This window comes from Drosophila innubila, assembly GCF_004354385.1.
Source record: "Drosophila innubila isolate TH190305 chromosome 3R unlocalized genomic scaffold, UK_Dinn_1.0 2_E_3R, whole genome shotgun sequence".
Classification (NCBI taxonomy): Eukaryota; Metazoa; Arthropoda; class Insecta; order Diptera; family Drosophilidae; genus Drosophila; species Drosophila innubila.
The window spans coordinates 23,662,859-23,680,052 of NW_022995380.1; the positions used below are offsets into that span (position 1 = coordinate 23,662,859).

Genomic DNA, 17,194 nt, shown 5'->3' on the forward strand with positions numbered 1-17,194 from the left:
CCTGAAAATTTCATAACTAAGGCAAAAATATTTACCTTTTGAGAACTTGAGAGCACGATGCACTTTCACTGACAGCACTTTGTCTAGGACCTCGTCATCAGGCAGCAACAGGAAGTTTCAAGTGCAGTTGCCGCTTGCCTCTTGCCTCTTGCCACTTGCCACCATGTTGCTTGTTGCTTGTTGCGGCTGAAGTTTCGTTTCGCTTTACAATTTGTTATTGTTTTCGTCAATTACAAAGAGCATATCATGTGGGCGTGCAGTAAACTCCATCATCTCCATCTCCATCTCTTTCTCTCACTCATTCGCTGTCTCTGCCCGCTTTTGGATATGTGTGTGTGTGCACTTGACATTTGAACTGCAGCTGTCAAAGTAACTTTGACGCTCAGTGTTGTAAAATGAACGCACGTTGGCAATACTTACCAATACCAATAGCAACGTCAAGTTTTTACAGCTTTTAATTAACCCTTTGTCTACGTTTACACAAGCATACATACTATATGTGCCACATAACAAAGTGTGGCCCTGACACGAACATCAAGATTACCGCTGCCCGTTTGCCCGTTTGCCCGTTTACCCGTTCGCCCGTTTCGTTGTAAAAGCTTTGGGCTTGCCGTTTAAAAGGATAGCAACTGAAATAAAACTTTGGTAATTAGCAAAAGGAGTTAACTGATTTTACAGAAGGCCAGCAACATTAACAATACAGCACAGCACACTGAAAAATGCCTTTAGCTGTGGCCAACAACAACAACAACAACGACAACAACAACGACAACAACAGCAGGGACAACAACAATGACATGTAGCGTAATGAAGCAAGTTTCAGAGGGAGAAGCAAGTGCAGGACGACCCCAAAAACAAAAGTCACAAATAAAAGCAGGAAACATTTAGCGCATTGCGGAGGATCGTTACCGTTTCGTCGTCTAGATGAAAATATAAAGGAATTAAATTAATTACAATGATTTGCACTTGGTGGCAAAGGAGAAAGCAGTTAACGGTTGCAAGTTGGCCGCATTAAGAGCGGCAACAGTTGCAGGTATTATTGCCATTGCTAAGCAGATAATTTTCGCTTCATTAGCGCACTACACACACACACACACACACACTCAACATACACACATAGCAAACATAATGCAGCTGCTGACTGCCAAATGGCGATAAAGTTAATTTGCTGATTGTTTTCGCTGTTCCTTCATTTATTGCTTTTGATTCTGCCCAAATGCAACTTTGCAGAATAAACGGAAAATTCTTTTGTTGAAATTAAAGATAAATTATCTTACATTACATTGTCTTCATTAATTTTCTCTGATTCAATATTTTTATTTACTTTCTTTATGTACTTTATGTAGCTGAGTTGTGAGCTTTAATTGATATTTTAAATAAAGTAATTTAATCTTTTAGATATATTTTACAAAGCTATATTACAATAAGCATTTAATTGACAACTTATGGTAAGTTTTTCATTAAATATACTTAAAGTAATTATTACAAATAATTTATATCTACAATCAACATTTGACTCACTCTTAAGTTTTAATTACTTTTCTAGATACATTGTATAAAATAATTAGATTACATCTTATTTAAAAATTTTCAACGCTTTCATAGTTTGGTTAACTTTTATAGTTTTAAAGTTACTTTTCAGCTGAACCTTTAGTTTATTTATTTAGTGCATAATTTAATTGCGAACTTTGTTATTTACTCGAATGATTTAACATCTAATTTAAAGTTTTAAGGCCCTTTGAGCTAATCGCTGTAAGCAGTCAGTTTTTGTTTTATGTATAAAAACATTTATAATAATAATTTCATATTTTCAGCATGGATAAGATTAGATGAGACATTAGGAATTTATATGCACAGCTTCTGTGCATTGTTTAATTAAAGCTGCAGTTGTCAATGAAAAATGCTCGGCTGTCGAGTGCTCAACATTGCGACTTACCAAAAATCTATGGCCTTCTGCAAATTGGAGAATAAAATGGTAAAGTCCATTGGACAAAGACAGCAACAAAGCCGAAAGTTAAATAAACATTTGCTTTTGGCAATGACAGGTTTTTGGTAGAGCTGTAAATAAATATTTATGACCAGCAGGAGCTCTCGAGTTGAAGCAATGGAATTGCATGTAAGAGACAATTGTAATTTACTGATAATAAATATTAGATGGCAAGGTAATGGCTAAATCAGACTGAGCTTAGCAATAACAGCAACAACGAACCACTTTTGGCCAACATTTGTTAGCTGTAATCGTATGCAGCACTAATTACGAGCAACATTATGCATAAAATATGTGCGCCATATAAATCAAGTGTGAGGCGAACCAAAAAATCTAACCAAGAATATATATTTCCATTTGTTGCTGTTGTTGCTGTTGTTGTTGCTGTTGTTGTTGTTGTGTTTGCTATTAATTAAGTTGAAAATAGAAAACACGCAAAAGCACTCTTAGCCAGCAGCAGCTGGAATGAGTGCAGCCTATTTTTAGGCGCGCAACTATCGCCTGCATGGCAGCCCAAAGAATGTGAGGGCAGAATGCAATTAAAATGGCGCAGTCCATACGAAATATGTTAAAAGCACTGAACACTCTCTGCCACGCCTACCGCGCACAGGTGCCCAACATTTACAGCTTGTTTTCGACGGGCGATATGTGTTAAATGTCGGCCACGCCCCAAAAAAAAAAACCAAAAAATATATATATAAAAATACAAACTACGAAACGTCATTACATTTGCCGCCTGTTTTAGGTTTTAGTTCAAATTTATTATTTTTTTGTTGTATTTTCTTTTTTCTGTTTTTATGCCATTTGTTTAATTTGCAAAGCGCATGCAAAGCGTGCAGCGTACGCGGCGTATGCGCAATGTGCCACAAAATAGGAGAGAGATCCAAATGTGAAATGTATGTATGTATGCACAAAGTACATTGTTAATTTTTTCAACTTTCTTGTTGTTTTCTTTTTTTTTTTTTACATTTTTGCACGCACTTGCCAGGCATGTGTGTGTGTGTGTGAGTGTGTAAATACGGCAAATTTTAATTACTGTGTAATTAGCGACACGAAATGGGCGAGTACCTGAAATGTGGGCGAAGCATGGCTCGCGGAGGACAGAGAGGACAGAGGGGAGAGGTAGCGTCCCATTAACCGAAAGGCGTGCAGTGCAAATTACGCGACAATGAATTCAAATCAAACAATGTCTGCCGAAATGGCGACATGGCGACATTATGTGGGCACAGACAAAGCCCAAGATAAAAAACAAAACAGAGCAGAAAACGCGTTACGCAAAAGGGGAGAATAGCAGAGATGTAGAAATACAGCGAAGTGAGGATACTCTATCATATTTTAAAAAGTGCAATGAAGTCTGTGTTCCTCAGAGAATTTTATTTCAGCTGCCATAAAATGAATTCAAGCTCAAGGCCTGACTGCAGCAGACCCGGAAATTAAAATTCCTGTCAAACTTCATATAAAAAAACGCAAAAAACTCCTGGCACAGTTTTTTTTTTATGTGGAGTTTGACAGAATTTTTATTTCTGAGTCTGCTGGTGTCAGGCTTTTACACAAAATTAACTCTTATATTTAAATATATAAAAATCATATATTTGTATTTAATTGATAATATAATTTACTTTAGTTAAATACATTTAAGTAACCAATTTTTTGACATGTAAAAGCAACTAAAATTGTTTTTAGGGACCCCGGAAAATTGGTTTTGGAGTGATATCGGATTGTTGGAGATTTGTAGAGCATGCCCTATATGGAAAAAATTCCAATCTTTAAATTTATAATTTATTTATTATTTATTATGTCCGTCAACTTTAATTATTTTATTTAAATTATATTATTTTTAACAATATTCGATATCTTTTAATGTCTTTGACGTAAAGAAAATAAAATGAAATGAAATAGAAGAAAAAAATAAAACAATATGCTAGTAGTCTTGAAAGTCAATAAAATATATTTATGTTAGAGCAAGGATAATAAAGGATTAGTCTGTAGAGTTTACACGCAGCAGCAACATGACTAAGTCGCAATCACAAATTTTATGTAATTTCGGACCAAGAACGTAAGACATATTACATATTAGGGTATGCCAAAAAGTTTGTATTCCCTGGAGAATAGAGTATGCCAATAAGGGAAAGGTGACATCAACAAGCAAGTCGAGCAGGACATTAAGACAGCACGACGACACTCTGCTGTTCAACCGACAAACAAAGCCTGCACTGAAGCGTAATCATAGAGAGAGAGAGAAAAGGAAAGAGGAAGACAGAGAGAAAGAGAGAGGGAGAGAGGAAGAGGGAGAGTGAGAGGAAAGGCTGGCAGTGTCGCTATTGCTGTCGCTGCCCTTGTCCCAATCTTTTGAATCTGGAGTACTTTGGCATGTCATTCGCATTTTAAAGCAGCTAAGCTTCAGCTTCAGTGATAAGCACTGAAATTAGATTGAAGCAAGGTGCAGCAACAGCAGCAGCAGCAGGAGAAAGGGAAAGGGAAAGGGAAAGAGAAAAGGAAGAAGCACGAGCTCAGGGTGCCCGGCATGGAGACTAACAAGCATTTTGGCTTGTTGTTGTCACAAGCGTCAATGCAACAGGGTGAGTCAGTCGAGTGTCGAGACCGTGTGGCCATTTTGGGGTGGGGCACAGACAGGAAAGGGGCTCAACAGTAAGGGTGGGGTGGGGGGAGCAGCAACCCTCTGCACGACTTTGCTTCACTTATTTCAATTATTTCGCTTTGTTGCTGCGCTTTAAATATTTATCAATCACAGAAGTTTGTTAGCTTTTCGAAAAACCCAAGCTACACCCACTTGCACACACACACACACACACACACACACACACACGCACACATATACACACAGCCGGTAAATGTGCGCGCCCTTATTCATTTCCGGTTTCCTTCGAGTTGTGTTTCTTTTTTTTTTGGAACCCCAATAATTGCAGTTTGTGCTTTCAATTTGCATTCATGGCTGAGCGGTTGATCCTTGTTTGTGGACTTTTAGCACTGCCTCCTGTTGTTGTTGTTATTGTTGTTGCTGGTATATTTGTTATTGTTGTTTATGTGCAAAATCTACGTAAATCAGACTCAAGTTGTGCGTTGCCCGCAAATTCCTTAGATTTTGATGGGTCTTTGTTGCCAATCGAAGTGTGTGTGTGTGTGTGTGTGTGTGTGTGTGTGAGTGTGTATGACTGTGTGGCAGCTAAGTTGACAGAGCTGTGGTCTTGCCACTGTGAATGCCACGTTTGAAGCGCTGAAAAACTTCATTTGCCACTCATTAATAAATTCATGTTCCTGCCAGCCTCGTTCTCCGCTTCATCCTTCTTCCTCCCCCGCCCCATGGTTGTTGCCACTGTGCGTCGTCTGGTTTATTAGCCATATGAAATATGATGCCCTTGTCTGTGCATGAGACACCCCTAAAAAGTGGCTTACAACGCCTGTTTTGCCATGCGGCATATTTTTCGAGTTCATATTTATATTGCATACCTTAAGGCGCACTGAAGGGTGAGGAGAACTGTAATGAAGTTACAGGTGTGTGTGTGTGTGCGGAACTGAATATGAAGATTGTATTGTTGTTGCATGGAAGTTATTTTGTGTCGGATAATGGGGCAGGTGTACTGTGCAATTGACGTGTGGGCATATTGGCATACAAATACCCTGCGGTTGTCCGAAAATAATTGAAGAAAGGGCGAAGCCTCTCTCTCTCTCGCTCTATCTCACTTTACACATATCTAATAAGTCAGGTAATTCCTTTGCTCCCAATGCTTTGATGTAGCGTAAAATTGAGTCCTTATAGCCTAGAGAATTATGAGTTTTAGCCGTTTGACAGCAACAAAAAATATAAAAAAAGTGAAAAAAAAACATAATATGTTGTCTGTTGATACTGCCATCTTTAGGGGTCTGAGTCTGAGCCTGAGTCTGGGGCGTTTTTCACTCCAGTTTGAACTTAAGCACTTCCTGTTTGATCGGAAGCGCCTCTGGGGAAATTGAAAAAGGCACTTGAGTGCCGTCAGCCAAGAGCACAAAAAAGGCGAGGCCAGAACATTGAGCACAATTTGAGGAGCTGCTTCTGGCCAAGTTGGCTCAATGGACAGACAGAGCGACGGACAGACAGACAGACAGACGGACAGACAGACAGGTAACCATCTAGCTGTGCAGTTGGTTGCCTTGGTTGTTTATCAAATGAAAAGCCAGTGGACTGTCTGTTTGGCAAAAAGCAACAGGATGGTGCCTTCTAACAAAATTGCCTGGGTATTATATGGATTGAGTGCGAGTGTGTGCGAGTGTGTGTGCGAGTGTGTGTGTGTGTGTGTGTATACTTTATTTTGTTTACAGACATTTGCGTCTTAAAGAAAACATGCTGCCTTGTAGCTGTTGTGGCTGCCTCTTGTCTTATGTTCTCTCGGCTCGGGAAGTATTAAGTTTGCCTAAGCAGGAAGCGCAGGTGATTTGCCAAATAAGCTGCTGCCTACCCCCACCCCTACCCAACAGACTGACTGCGGCATTGTTTGGCAAATTATGGCATAAATGGCCAAGGACCTCATGTGGATAGACGAACGCCTGATAATAATATCAGCCGCAAATGTTGCCACATAAAAAGTAAATCTATGCTATTATGTCTTTATCAACTGCGAGTGAGAGAGCGAGAGAGAGATATATGAGAAATTGGGGATATAGAGAGAAAGGAAAATTGTTAGAGAGTCGTGTGTCAACTATTTCGTACACATGTTGCAAGTTATTAAAAAGATTTGTCCCTTTTCGCAAGAGACGCGCTGAGTCGGCAATTTGGCAGCAACTTAATGGCCGCAAAGCAGTGACAACTGTTTGTTGTTGTTGTTGTTGCTGTTGTTGTTGTTGTTGCACGACGTTTGGCAATCGCCGCATTATGTTTGACACTTGACGGAGCTTAGGCGTAATTGCTGTGACAGCAAAGCGTGAAAATGCGTATAGAGTGGGCCAAAACCCGTAAATGGACTTAATGGTCAGTAAGTATGAAATTAATGGCTTATTTTGCACACGGCTTTGCCACTCTGTATTGTAATTAGAGCTCGAGCTTAAAAAGGGATCTCGCTCATATGAATTGTCACAGCGATTAATACAACTCCAACTCCAACTCCAGCTGCAACTGCAACAGCAACAACAACTGCAACTGCATAATGTATTTTTGTTGTCACTTGCAATTTGCATTTATGTTTTTTCATTTATGCACAACGACAGCCTAAGGATTTCGCTTTGTCCTGGCAATGAAAAGTCATCATCAGCAAGTTGCAAGCCAAAGTCGCCTCAAGAGACAAACAACAACAAAAATATATGCAATTTTCAATTTTCTTTTTCATTTCCGTTGAGTAACAGAAATTTATGTTTTCGCTTATTTTCGCATTTTCCTTTGGCGGTATTTTCATTTGTTTAATGCCAAGAGATGAGGGCCTCAAAATAATTATTATGTTGCCTGGTTACCTGTGTGGCAAGCAGTTGTTGTTGCAGTTGCAGTGTTGCATAGTGTTGTTTATGCAAATGTGCATCAAATTAGCCGTCAGGCAAACTTAAAGTTGGCTTTGGTTTTACCGCTCATGCGTTCTATTACATGTGACGCATTTGCTTGCCTTGAGGGGGCAATGTAATTGGCTGTGGCTCAACTGGCAACCGATGAGTGGAGGAGGGCAGTGTGCAACTCCAGCTGGTAACTGGCAACTGGCAACTGGCAACTGGTAACTGCTAGCAATTGGCATGCAAATGTACGACATCGATTAAAATTTTATTACACGCCATGTCGGCTATGGGCGATGCCAAGCCACGTCACGATACGCCATGCCACGACACAGCGTGCCACGCCATGCTGCCACGGTAAGGCAATAAATCAGGTCGAGTTTACAGGTAAACCCAACGAAAATTGTCAGTCGCCTGGAAGAGACAGAAGACCAGACCGTGGCAAAAGCAAAAGCAAAGGCAGCTCTAAGCACATCAAATGTGGGATTTTAAATGCCAAACTCTCGACAACAACAACAATGTGAATTGGGTGTCCTTTAGTTGTTGCAACATTCTCATCGTCGTCGTCGTCGATGCTGCTCGAAGCTGCCTGCCAGACACTTGACGGTGACACTCTTAAGGTAATTGAATTGAGTGAAATGTTGTCGCTGTTGCCGTTGTTGTAGTTGTTGTTGTTGCCGTTGTTTCTGTTGCCATCGCTTCGATGAGACGGAAATTTAGAAGTCCAAAGACTACACTGAAAAAAATGACCAACTTCTAAAATTAAGAACATTCATCTTTAATAGTTTGTTCTTAAAGTATTAAATTTTTAGACCATATTACTAAAACTAAGAATATTAATCTAGAAAATCAAAGTTCTTAATACAAAAATAAAAAACTTAAATTGTTAGGAAAATATAAATATGTAAATATGTGAAATACATTAAAGAATTGGTTGCCTCGTGGCGCTCTGGTTAGAGAAACCGCTTCAGTTGTGAAGCAGTATGCGCCGGTTCGAATCCCACTCGGAACAAATTAAAATAACATTTTTTAAATTATCGAGACAGATTAAAATGTGTAAAAGTCAAAATTTAAATAAAATTATACAGGTAAAAAATTATTTTTAATTTTTTCATATTTTGAAAAATCAAAAAAAAAATTTTAAGAACATTTATTTTTAATATAAGAACTTGGTCTTATTTAAAATGTTTTCAAAATCAAGATGCATTTTCTTCATGTAAGAATTTTATGTTCTCGACGCAGTTTTGAGATTAAAATCTTGATTTTAGAACATTTTTATTTTTAACAGTGTACGAATGGTAGAATGGGGAGAGGGAGACCGACAACAAGGGAAACGCATCGTTGTCGTCGTCGTTGTCGCAAGGACAAATATTTAATAGCACTCGTAAAGGTTGCCAGGATGCAGTGTCCCTCTCTCTCTTTCTTCTTTCCGCTCTCATTGCCCTGTGTTCTGTCTTCTTTGTGGAGAGCGTTGTCAATGCCCCGAGAGAGAAGAGGATGGGTTGTGGAAAGTTGCGGGGCAACATCATTATGGCCAACATATTTTTACAATATTCAATTTAATTTTGTCAATGTGCAACGTGGCTGCGCAGCAGGTGGCAATGCTCCAAAGTCTGTAGAAACTTGTCTCTACAGTATATGTGTGTATGTACTGTATAAATATATAAAAGGTTATGAAATTGAATGCAGCTCAGACTGAATAAGCTGCAGGATACCAGCAGGAAAAACAGCTTTGATGAAATCAAAATTGAGATTTAAAAGGTATCTGCAATAGCAGCAATGCCTTTGTATACCCTGTGCACAGAGAATGAGAAAAAGGAAATGCAACTGATACAATCGATTCTATAAGGATTGAGTTCAGAATAGTTTAAGGAATAAGTATTTTAATGTTAAAGTTTGTGTTAAAAATATATCACTTATGACTAAATTAAAGAGAAATATTTAGTCAAGCACTCACAATATAAACACCATCACTTTTTTAAAGTAAATTTCTTAAAAAAGGGAAAATTAAATTTTGCAATCACAGCAGGAAACACCTAAAACATAGGTGAGTAACACAGGACTTTCAAAGAACTTTGAGGAGTGAAAGAAAGAGGCAGAAAATTAAATAATAAACAAGCGCTTAACAAGGGTCCAGGCAAATCAAATGAGTAATTCCAACTGGTTGTGTAAGACCTGACCAGCCTGACCAGCCTGACCAGCCTGACCAGCCTGACCATCTAGTGGTGGTTGTTGCTTCTATGGCTGGTGGTGCGGTGGTGCTGCTCCTGGTGGTGCATACCTCAGCTTATAAATAAAACATGCCAATGACATGTGAGTCAAAACATGAAAATGTTTGCTGTTTGTATTTTTATCAAGTTGCAAAATCATACGAAAAAAAAACAACCACAAAACAATGAAAAACAAGTGCAATTTTTTATCTTTGGGATGCCGAATAGTGAGAACACTAACAGATTGTTTCTATTCTTATAAAAGATATATGTTAGTGTCTGTTGACTTTATTCTGTTAAAGTAAAGATTGTAGTGAAGAGTAATCTGTGGAAAAATTTATTTTTATTAATTTGTGCGATAAAAGTGTGTAGTATGGGATTTTTTTTTTTTTTTTTTATTACATTGCCTATATTATTGAATCTTCTTTAAGGAGACTTACAATAAGTTTATCAAATCTTATATTTAAATGCAATTTAAATATCTACAAAATTGAAAAAGATTTTTTCTACCAAAAGCACTTAATCGATCGATAGATTTTAAAGGCGGCCATATTATATATAGTGGACTGTAGAATAAAACTAGGTTAAATACTAATATTGTCTTAAAGCTACGAATTACGTCGACTTAAAATAAAAAAAAAACATATTGATTGTAAAAGAATTTATATTTTAATTATTTTAATTTAAAAAATATAATATTTAAGACGAATATACTTGATTTTAAGAGTTTTTTGAATCTAATAGCTTTTTAGAGGCGGAAACGCATTTATTAATTTCGTAAAAAATTCAAGACTCTACAAAAGGAAAAAGGTAGAGTATTTTTTCGTTGTGGTGTGCAGAGTTTGTGCCAAGTGTGCTAAGCATAGGATTGGAACCTGCTTGTCAGATTGTATGTATGTTGGGCATGTACACCAATTATACGGCTTGTTATATTTCGAGTACATGCACACACACACACACACACACACACACACACACCGCACACACACCGCACACACACGTGCAGACAACAAGAGGAGCATGTCGCAAATTTTGCAGCCTGAGGCGAAAGATTTTCAATTTCTGCTAATATCAAACGAGTATATGTACAAGTTCGTTGCTTGGGGCGAGGCAAAACCAAAAGCTGCCAATGCCACTGTTAGATATGGGGCTGGGAGCCAAGGTATTATTCCTACTCGCCCTCTCTCTTTCTCAATAACGCATTCTCTCTCTCTCTCTCTTCCACTGTGTCTCTAAAATGACAAAACAATTTATGCCGCATGCATGGCAATAATCGAATTTAATTAGAAAATTTCTGCGGCCAGGCCAGAGAATATGCACGTATCCAGGATACAAGCTCGTGTATTGGCATTGGCATTATTATTGGTCAACTGGATGAGTGCAAAAGTGGGATGGCGGCAAATGTTGACCACAATTCCAATTTGAGCCACAGAATGAAAAATAACTTCAATTTATTTTGACATCATTTGACAAGAAAAATATACGTACTTTATACTCGCCATTTATGTATGTGTGTGCATATTTTCGTGTATGCATATAAATAAAATGAAAATAAATAAATAAAAAACACAAAATAGGAAAGAGAAAATCAAATTAGAAAATCGCATCAAAAGCATACGCCAAAAATATAATTTTAATGGATTTAGTGGCCCGAGGAAAATGTCGGAAAAATGGCAATGGCAATGGCATAAAAGTTTCCGGTTGTTGCCAACCAGCCAACCAACCAACCAACCCAAAATATGGTCAAAACTATTGAGCAACTATTTGGGTTGTCACGTGCATTTGGGAAGATACCAAAGATTTTCATTCCATATTAAAATTCTACCTCTACCTCTCCGCCTTCAATCTCCTCCTCGTGTTCCACATTCAAACAATTTAGCTACGTGCTCATGCGGGGCTATCTGGCAGTTTTATACGTGATCTGAGCATATATGTGGCAATGTCTGTTTGTCTGTCTGTCTGTCTGTGGTGTGGTCAGCGTTTCGCTCAAATACACGTATATAAAAGACCACAAATTGAAAGGAAATAATGCTCAGCGATTAGCGAAAAGTAATCATAAGTAGCATGGCGCGAATTACGTTTCTGAATTTACAATTTCACAACAGTTGCAGCTACTGAGCTAGGAATTTACTTGCCACAGAAAAGCGGATTGCATGTGCACAGCCAAAGAATGAAATTTGGTTGTTCTCGTATTCTAGTAAACTATGTGGTAAGCTTTCTGGTTGTGTGTCTAGATCAAAGGAATGTTTTGTTTTTCGATTAAGCTTCAAAATTTCTATTGTGATTTCGCAGCTGATTTGATAAGCTTTAAGATTCAAATCTTTAATTAACAAAAGCTTAAGTTGGATCATCTAAATTTGGCTTAGCTGTTGGAGTCGCCGACCTATTACGTTAACTAGAAATACAGTTTGAAAAATAACTGGGTTCGAACCCAGTAACTTAGCTGTTCTGTTAATTTATGAAATTGCACTGAAAATGCTTTAAAAACCACCAAAACAATAAAAAAAAAAATATAAAAATAAAAATAAAAAGTTCCAGCCGGTACTTATTTAAGAATTATCTTGTCATGATCAATTGTTCAATGAAAACTGGATTGGAACTTGTGGATTGCATGCTACGACCGTTTCAGCTACTTTTTTAGTTAAACTGATAAAGCGTCCAACCAAAACTGAGGACCAACCATGTTTAAATTCGACTTCTTCTTTTATAAACTCCCCAAATCATAAATAAGGTTCTACAGTTTGACCCTCAAAGGTGTAACCTTCATACAGTTAATTGTACTATTAAGTTCAGGCTCAAGTGGAAGTTTAAGTTGTGCACAAGAAGTGTATAAAATATGAGAGAGAGTTAAAAATGATTGCACAATAATAATAATTGGAGTTTTCCTGCATATATTGTGGAAGTACGGTTAGGAGTGCTATGGTCACAGGATATCCTATTGCAGTTGAGTTCTAAATCAAGCTTAAATCACGCCAACTTACAAACATGCTTCTCACACCTTTTAAATAACTAATGGTTCAGGCTTATCGTAAAGGAAGCAGCAAAATGCCACAAATGTGTGTGTGACCTTTGGTATGAGCTGAGGGTAAATCACTTGTTTTCTTTGTATCTGAGTGTGTGTGTGTGTGTGTGAGAGAGAGGTTGTGTGTGTGTGTGTGTGTGTTGTCCGCTAATATTGCTAAGCTCTCACGGTAGCGGAAATTGCTTCGTGCCTTTCACTCCAAATGCTGCAATAAACATCGAAAGCCGTCCGAATGCCAAACTGGACACACAGCCAGCTTCAGAATCAGCTTCAGCTTCAGCTCCATGTCCAGTTCCATGTCCATGTCCATGTCCAGGTCCTGTAGCGCACTGCGGATCGCTGCCCGAATGCTGTGACTCCACTGAGTTGTTATTGTTGTTGTTGTTGCTGTTGCTGTCATCGTTATTGTTGTTGTTCTCGTTGCTCTGCTGTGCAAGCTTACAATGGGAGCACACGGCGGAAGCGCACAATAAATTGCTTATTTATGGCTCAGCTTTTGACCATAAGAAACATGCTGTTTTTATTGTTTTTAATCAACTCGAAAAGATTTGGAAGAGCTTATAAAATAGACGCAGCACCGAGCACAGCGATTCGAACGATGGATGAACATCCGGTTGCTTCATGATGTACTCGTACATACTTCTTTCTTCTCCCCTGTGATTCCTATTTGGACAGGAAATAATTTTTTACTTGCCAACTTCCAGGAATTGGCAGGCCACTATTTTTTGGGGGGCTATTAATATTTTTCGACTAAGTAGCTCGTATCTAATATCTAAATCTATTTTAGCCAGGTCGATTTCGCATTCTCTAGATCACATTCGAATTTAGTATATAGAGTTTTTAAAGAATTTCAGAGTATTTTACACTATATATGTATATTATAGGTCATAAAGGGCCAAAAACTATTCAACTTTCCTAAGACGAGGGTCTTACAATGTCATTAGACTGTCCAGCCTGTGTAAATTATTTTCCCAATGACCCCAAACCGGTTCTTAGACAATCCTCGCAGAAATTTTCATTTTATGTATAATAATCAGGGCTCCCAAAAACAGGTCGACCGAAAAATAAAAAAAATGACATTCCGCTTGAAAATCGGTTCAGTATTGATGAAGTTATGAGAGATCAAAGATTTTGAAAAATGTCAAGGGGTAGGTATGGAAAGTTGGATGTTAGATGGCTTAAAATCGAAAATATATTAAATTTTCTAGATGATCAAATTTTAAATGCAGAGTCAATTTAAAGACCAAATCATGAAGAAAATGACATTCCGCTTGAAAATCGGTTTAGTTTTGTTGAAGTTATGAGAGATCAAAATTTTTGAAAAAAATGTCAAAGGGTAGGTATGGAAAATTAGATGATAGATGGCTTAGAATCGAAAAAATATCAAATTTTCTAGATGATCAAAATTTAAATGCAGAATCAATTTAGAAACCAAATCATGAACAAAATGACATTCTGCTTGAAAATCTGTTAATTTTTGATGAAGTTATGAGAGATCAAAGTTTTTGAAAAAATGTCAAGGGGTAGGTATGGAAAGTTGGATGTTAGATGGCTTAAAATCGAAAATATACTAAATTTTCTAGATGATCAAATTTTAAATGCAGAGTCAATTTAAAGACCAAATCATGAAGAAAATGACATTCCGCTTGAAAATCGGTTTAGTTTTGTTGAAGTTATGAGAGATCAAAATTTTTGAAAAAAATGTCAAGGGGTAGGTATGGAAAATTAGATGATAGATGGCTTAGAATCGAAAAAATATCAAATTTTCTAGATGATCAAAATTTAAATGCAGAGTCAATTTAAAGACCAAATCATGAAGAAAATGACATTCTGCTTGAAAATCGGTTTAGTTTTGATGAAGTTATGAGAGATCAAAGTTTTTGAATATTAGGATCCAACGCGTGGACGTTGGTGTCGGTGTCGGTGACGGCGGCACCCTTCTTTGGTTGCTATTCTGTGACTGACAGAAATAAAAACAGCAATAGATTCAATGAGATCTATTATGAATCATTCAATACTAACGGGTACATGATGAGTTTGAAGACTGGGCACCGGAGGAGGCATCCTCTTTTACCGAAGCCAGCCTATTATTGCTCTGCATAAAGCCATATCTAAACTCTCGAGTTTCTCGATCATTTAGCTGGCACTGAGTGAGGCCCGCCTTGGCTAAGAATCTGTTCAGCATCTCGTCGCTTTCGTTGCTCGTTAAATCGAAGCCCTTTTCCAGATCCCAGTCTGCATAGCTAACGAAATTCGTCTTGGGCGTCTGCTGCTTCTTTTGCCGGCTGCGTTTCTCCACAAGCTCGCGATTAGCTGTTTCGGTGGTGGCGTTCACAGCGATATAAAATATATTGCACGCATCCTGCAACTCAAAGCTCAAGCCTACACGGCCATCCTGAAGGGATAAAGTGAAAGATAACTTTGTTTAACAGGACGTATATTCAAATGTCGAATTTAAAGTCAACAAAGACAAATCGATGCATCAATATATCGAAGAGTGCTATCGATCTGTTTTAGGAAAACAGGTCTTAAGAGAGAATTTTTAGATGAACTTACGCTGCTCTCAAACGTTAGAAAATAGTGACACAATTTAATAATCTGGATGTCAGCACTTATCTCATGCTCCCATAACAGTTCATTTTTTTTGAGGCAATAAGTGCGCAAAAAATACGAGCGTGTATCACAATCCTTAACAAAGCAAATTACACCCTCGTCCTTCTTCTTCCATTGGGAATGGTCACTGTCCTCAATCTTGTAGATATGACCAAAGGCAGTGCACACGGCCTGTTAATTAAATCGAATTTATTGCTATTAAATTGTGTTGCATTATCAGTTAATAGCCCAGTTTCGTTTAATTTTGATAGTATAATTTTTTTTTTCAAAAATAGTTATCAGTTAATTTAATATGAATTTAACAACCGGTTTTAATATGATTATTAGCATGTTATTTCACATGTTTAACACTTTTTAACTTTGCCAAGATATCAGACGTTATCTTTAATGCAGTTAACAATTGATTGGAGAGCGATAAGATAAGATTCTCTTATTTGGAAGGTGTTCTGTAAGAGTAAGTGTTGCACAGACAGAAAAATAGAAAGTGATGCAATGCGATGAATATAAAATACTTTTTTTTGATCCTGTACAATTGTAATATTCAAGTGTAGTGAGTCAAAATAACTGAGAGCCACTGTACTCAAGCTTAACCCTTGTTTGTATTAAATATTTTTTTGTGACTTTCCTGACACTTTTTACCCAATAACCCAAAGAGCGCCTCATATTCAGCCAAGGTCAGCTCTGCGCAGGGTGCCCAGATTTTGTGGTTTGGCCGATCGAATTCTTGTTGACCTTTCTGTGACCACATGCTGTTCGATCTGTTCAGTTATGTGGCGGCGCAGCGGCTTTGCTGTATTAATGCACATACATACATATGTTATTATATTTAAATTTTTTTCTCGCACAATAATATTAAAATAACAGAATAAAAGCAAACGCTAAGATGCATTAATTGAATGAAAATAAAAACAAAATAAACACCAAGCGAACGTTTAAATAAAACAAATTACAATTATAGCGATAATTTGGTGAACTGAATTTGATGTGTACGTTTTTTAAAGTATGAAATAAAAACTGGAAATGCAACCGCAATGGTGACAATAACACGGCAAACTGAATATTGTTTAATGTTTGGCTTGGATTGCTGTCAAAGAAGAGATTGAGTCCCAGTCAACTCGGTCAGTCAGTTATCTTTGGCAATATCTTTGGCAATATCTTTGGCAATATCTTTGGCAATATCTTTGGCAATATCTTTGGCAATATCTTTGGCAATATCTTTGGCAATATCTTTGGCAATAACAATGTTACTGATTAGAAACACAAATAGACACATACATACATACAATCATAGATAAATACGTGTATGTATGTGCGCGTGAGTTTAGTTATTAAACAATTAAAAAGGGGATTCACTTTTGAGAGTAAAGAAGTCTATCAGAGGTGTTCTACAAATCTCTAACAGCAATAAAGCAAGCAAAAAGCAATTGAAAACAGTCAAGCATTGCTTTCAAATGTCTAAGAAATTGTTGAAAAATTTGACAAAATGAAATATTTATTGAACTGATTTAATATTTAAATTGAATAAAAGTGCTTAAAATAATTTTTTTTTTAAATTTTGTAAATTATATAAAATAGCTAAATCACTGACATTTAAGGAACACCGACATTTCGAATGGTTGTTTTCAAAAGCAATTCTTTTCGAAAAGTCTAGAGATTTGTGGAACACATCTGTATGACTTGAATGACAACAGCAACACCTTTCTGGAGCTCTCTACCAAACTGAAGTCCTTTGGAAATTCTATTGCCAACTACAAACGCTTTGTTTTTTTTGCCAAAAGGACAACAGCAAAGGGATGTGTTTATGTTATTCATTTAGTTATTTAACTGAATATTCTAAGCTCATATTTATCTGTTTGTTGTCCTTGTTCTCACACAAAGTGCTGCCAAACAAAA

The 17,194-nt window shown here is 37.3% G+C and overlaps 1 protein-coding gene across 1 annotated transcript; it reads right to left on the reverse strand.

Moving 5' to 3' along the window:
• Nucleotides 1–14,705: 14,705 nt before the first annotated feature.
• On the reverse strand, nt 14,706–16,299 carry LOC117789469 (neural Wiskott-Aldrich syndrome protein-like). The gene is made up of 4 exons (XM_034628500.1): nt 16,252–16,299; nt 15,927–16,091; nt 15,245–15,472; nt 14,706–15,083 (listed from the first exon to the last, which is right to left on the reverse strand). The coding sequence occupies exons 2-4, from the start codon at nt 16,047–16,049 to the stop codon at nt 14,706–14,708; spliced, it is 729 nt and encodes a 242-aa protein (XP_034484391.1). The 5' UTR covers nt 16,050–16,091; nt 16,252–16,299.
• Nucleotides 16,300–17,194: the final 895 nt, after the last annotated feature.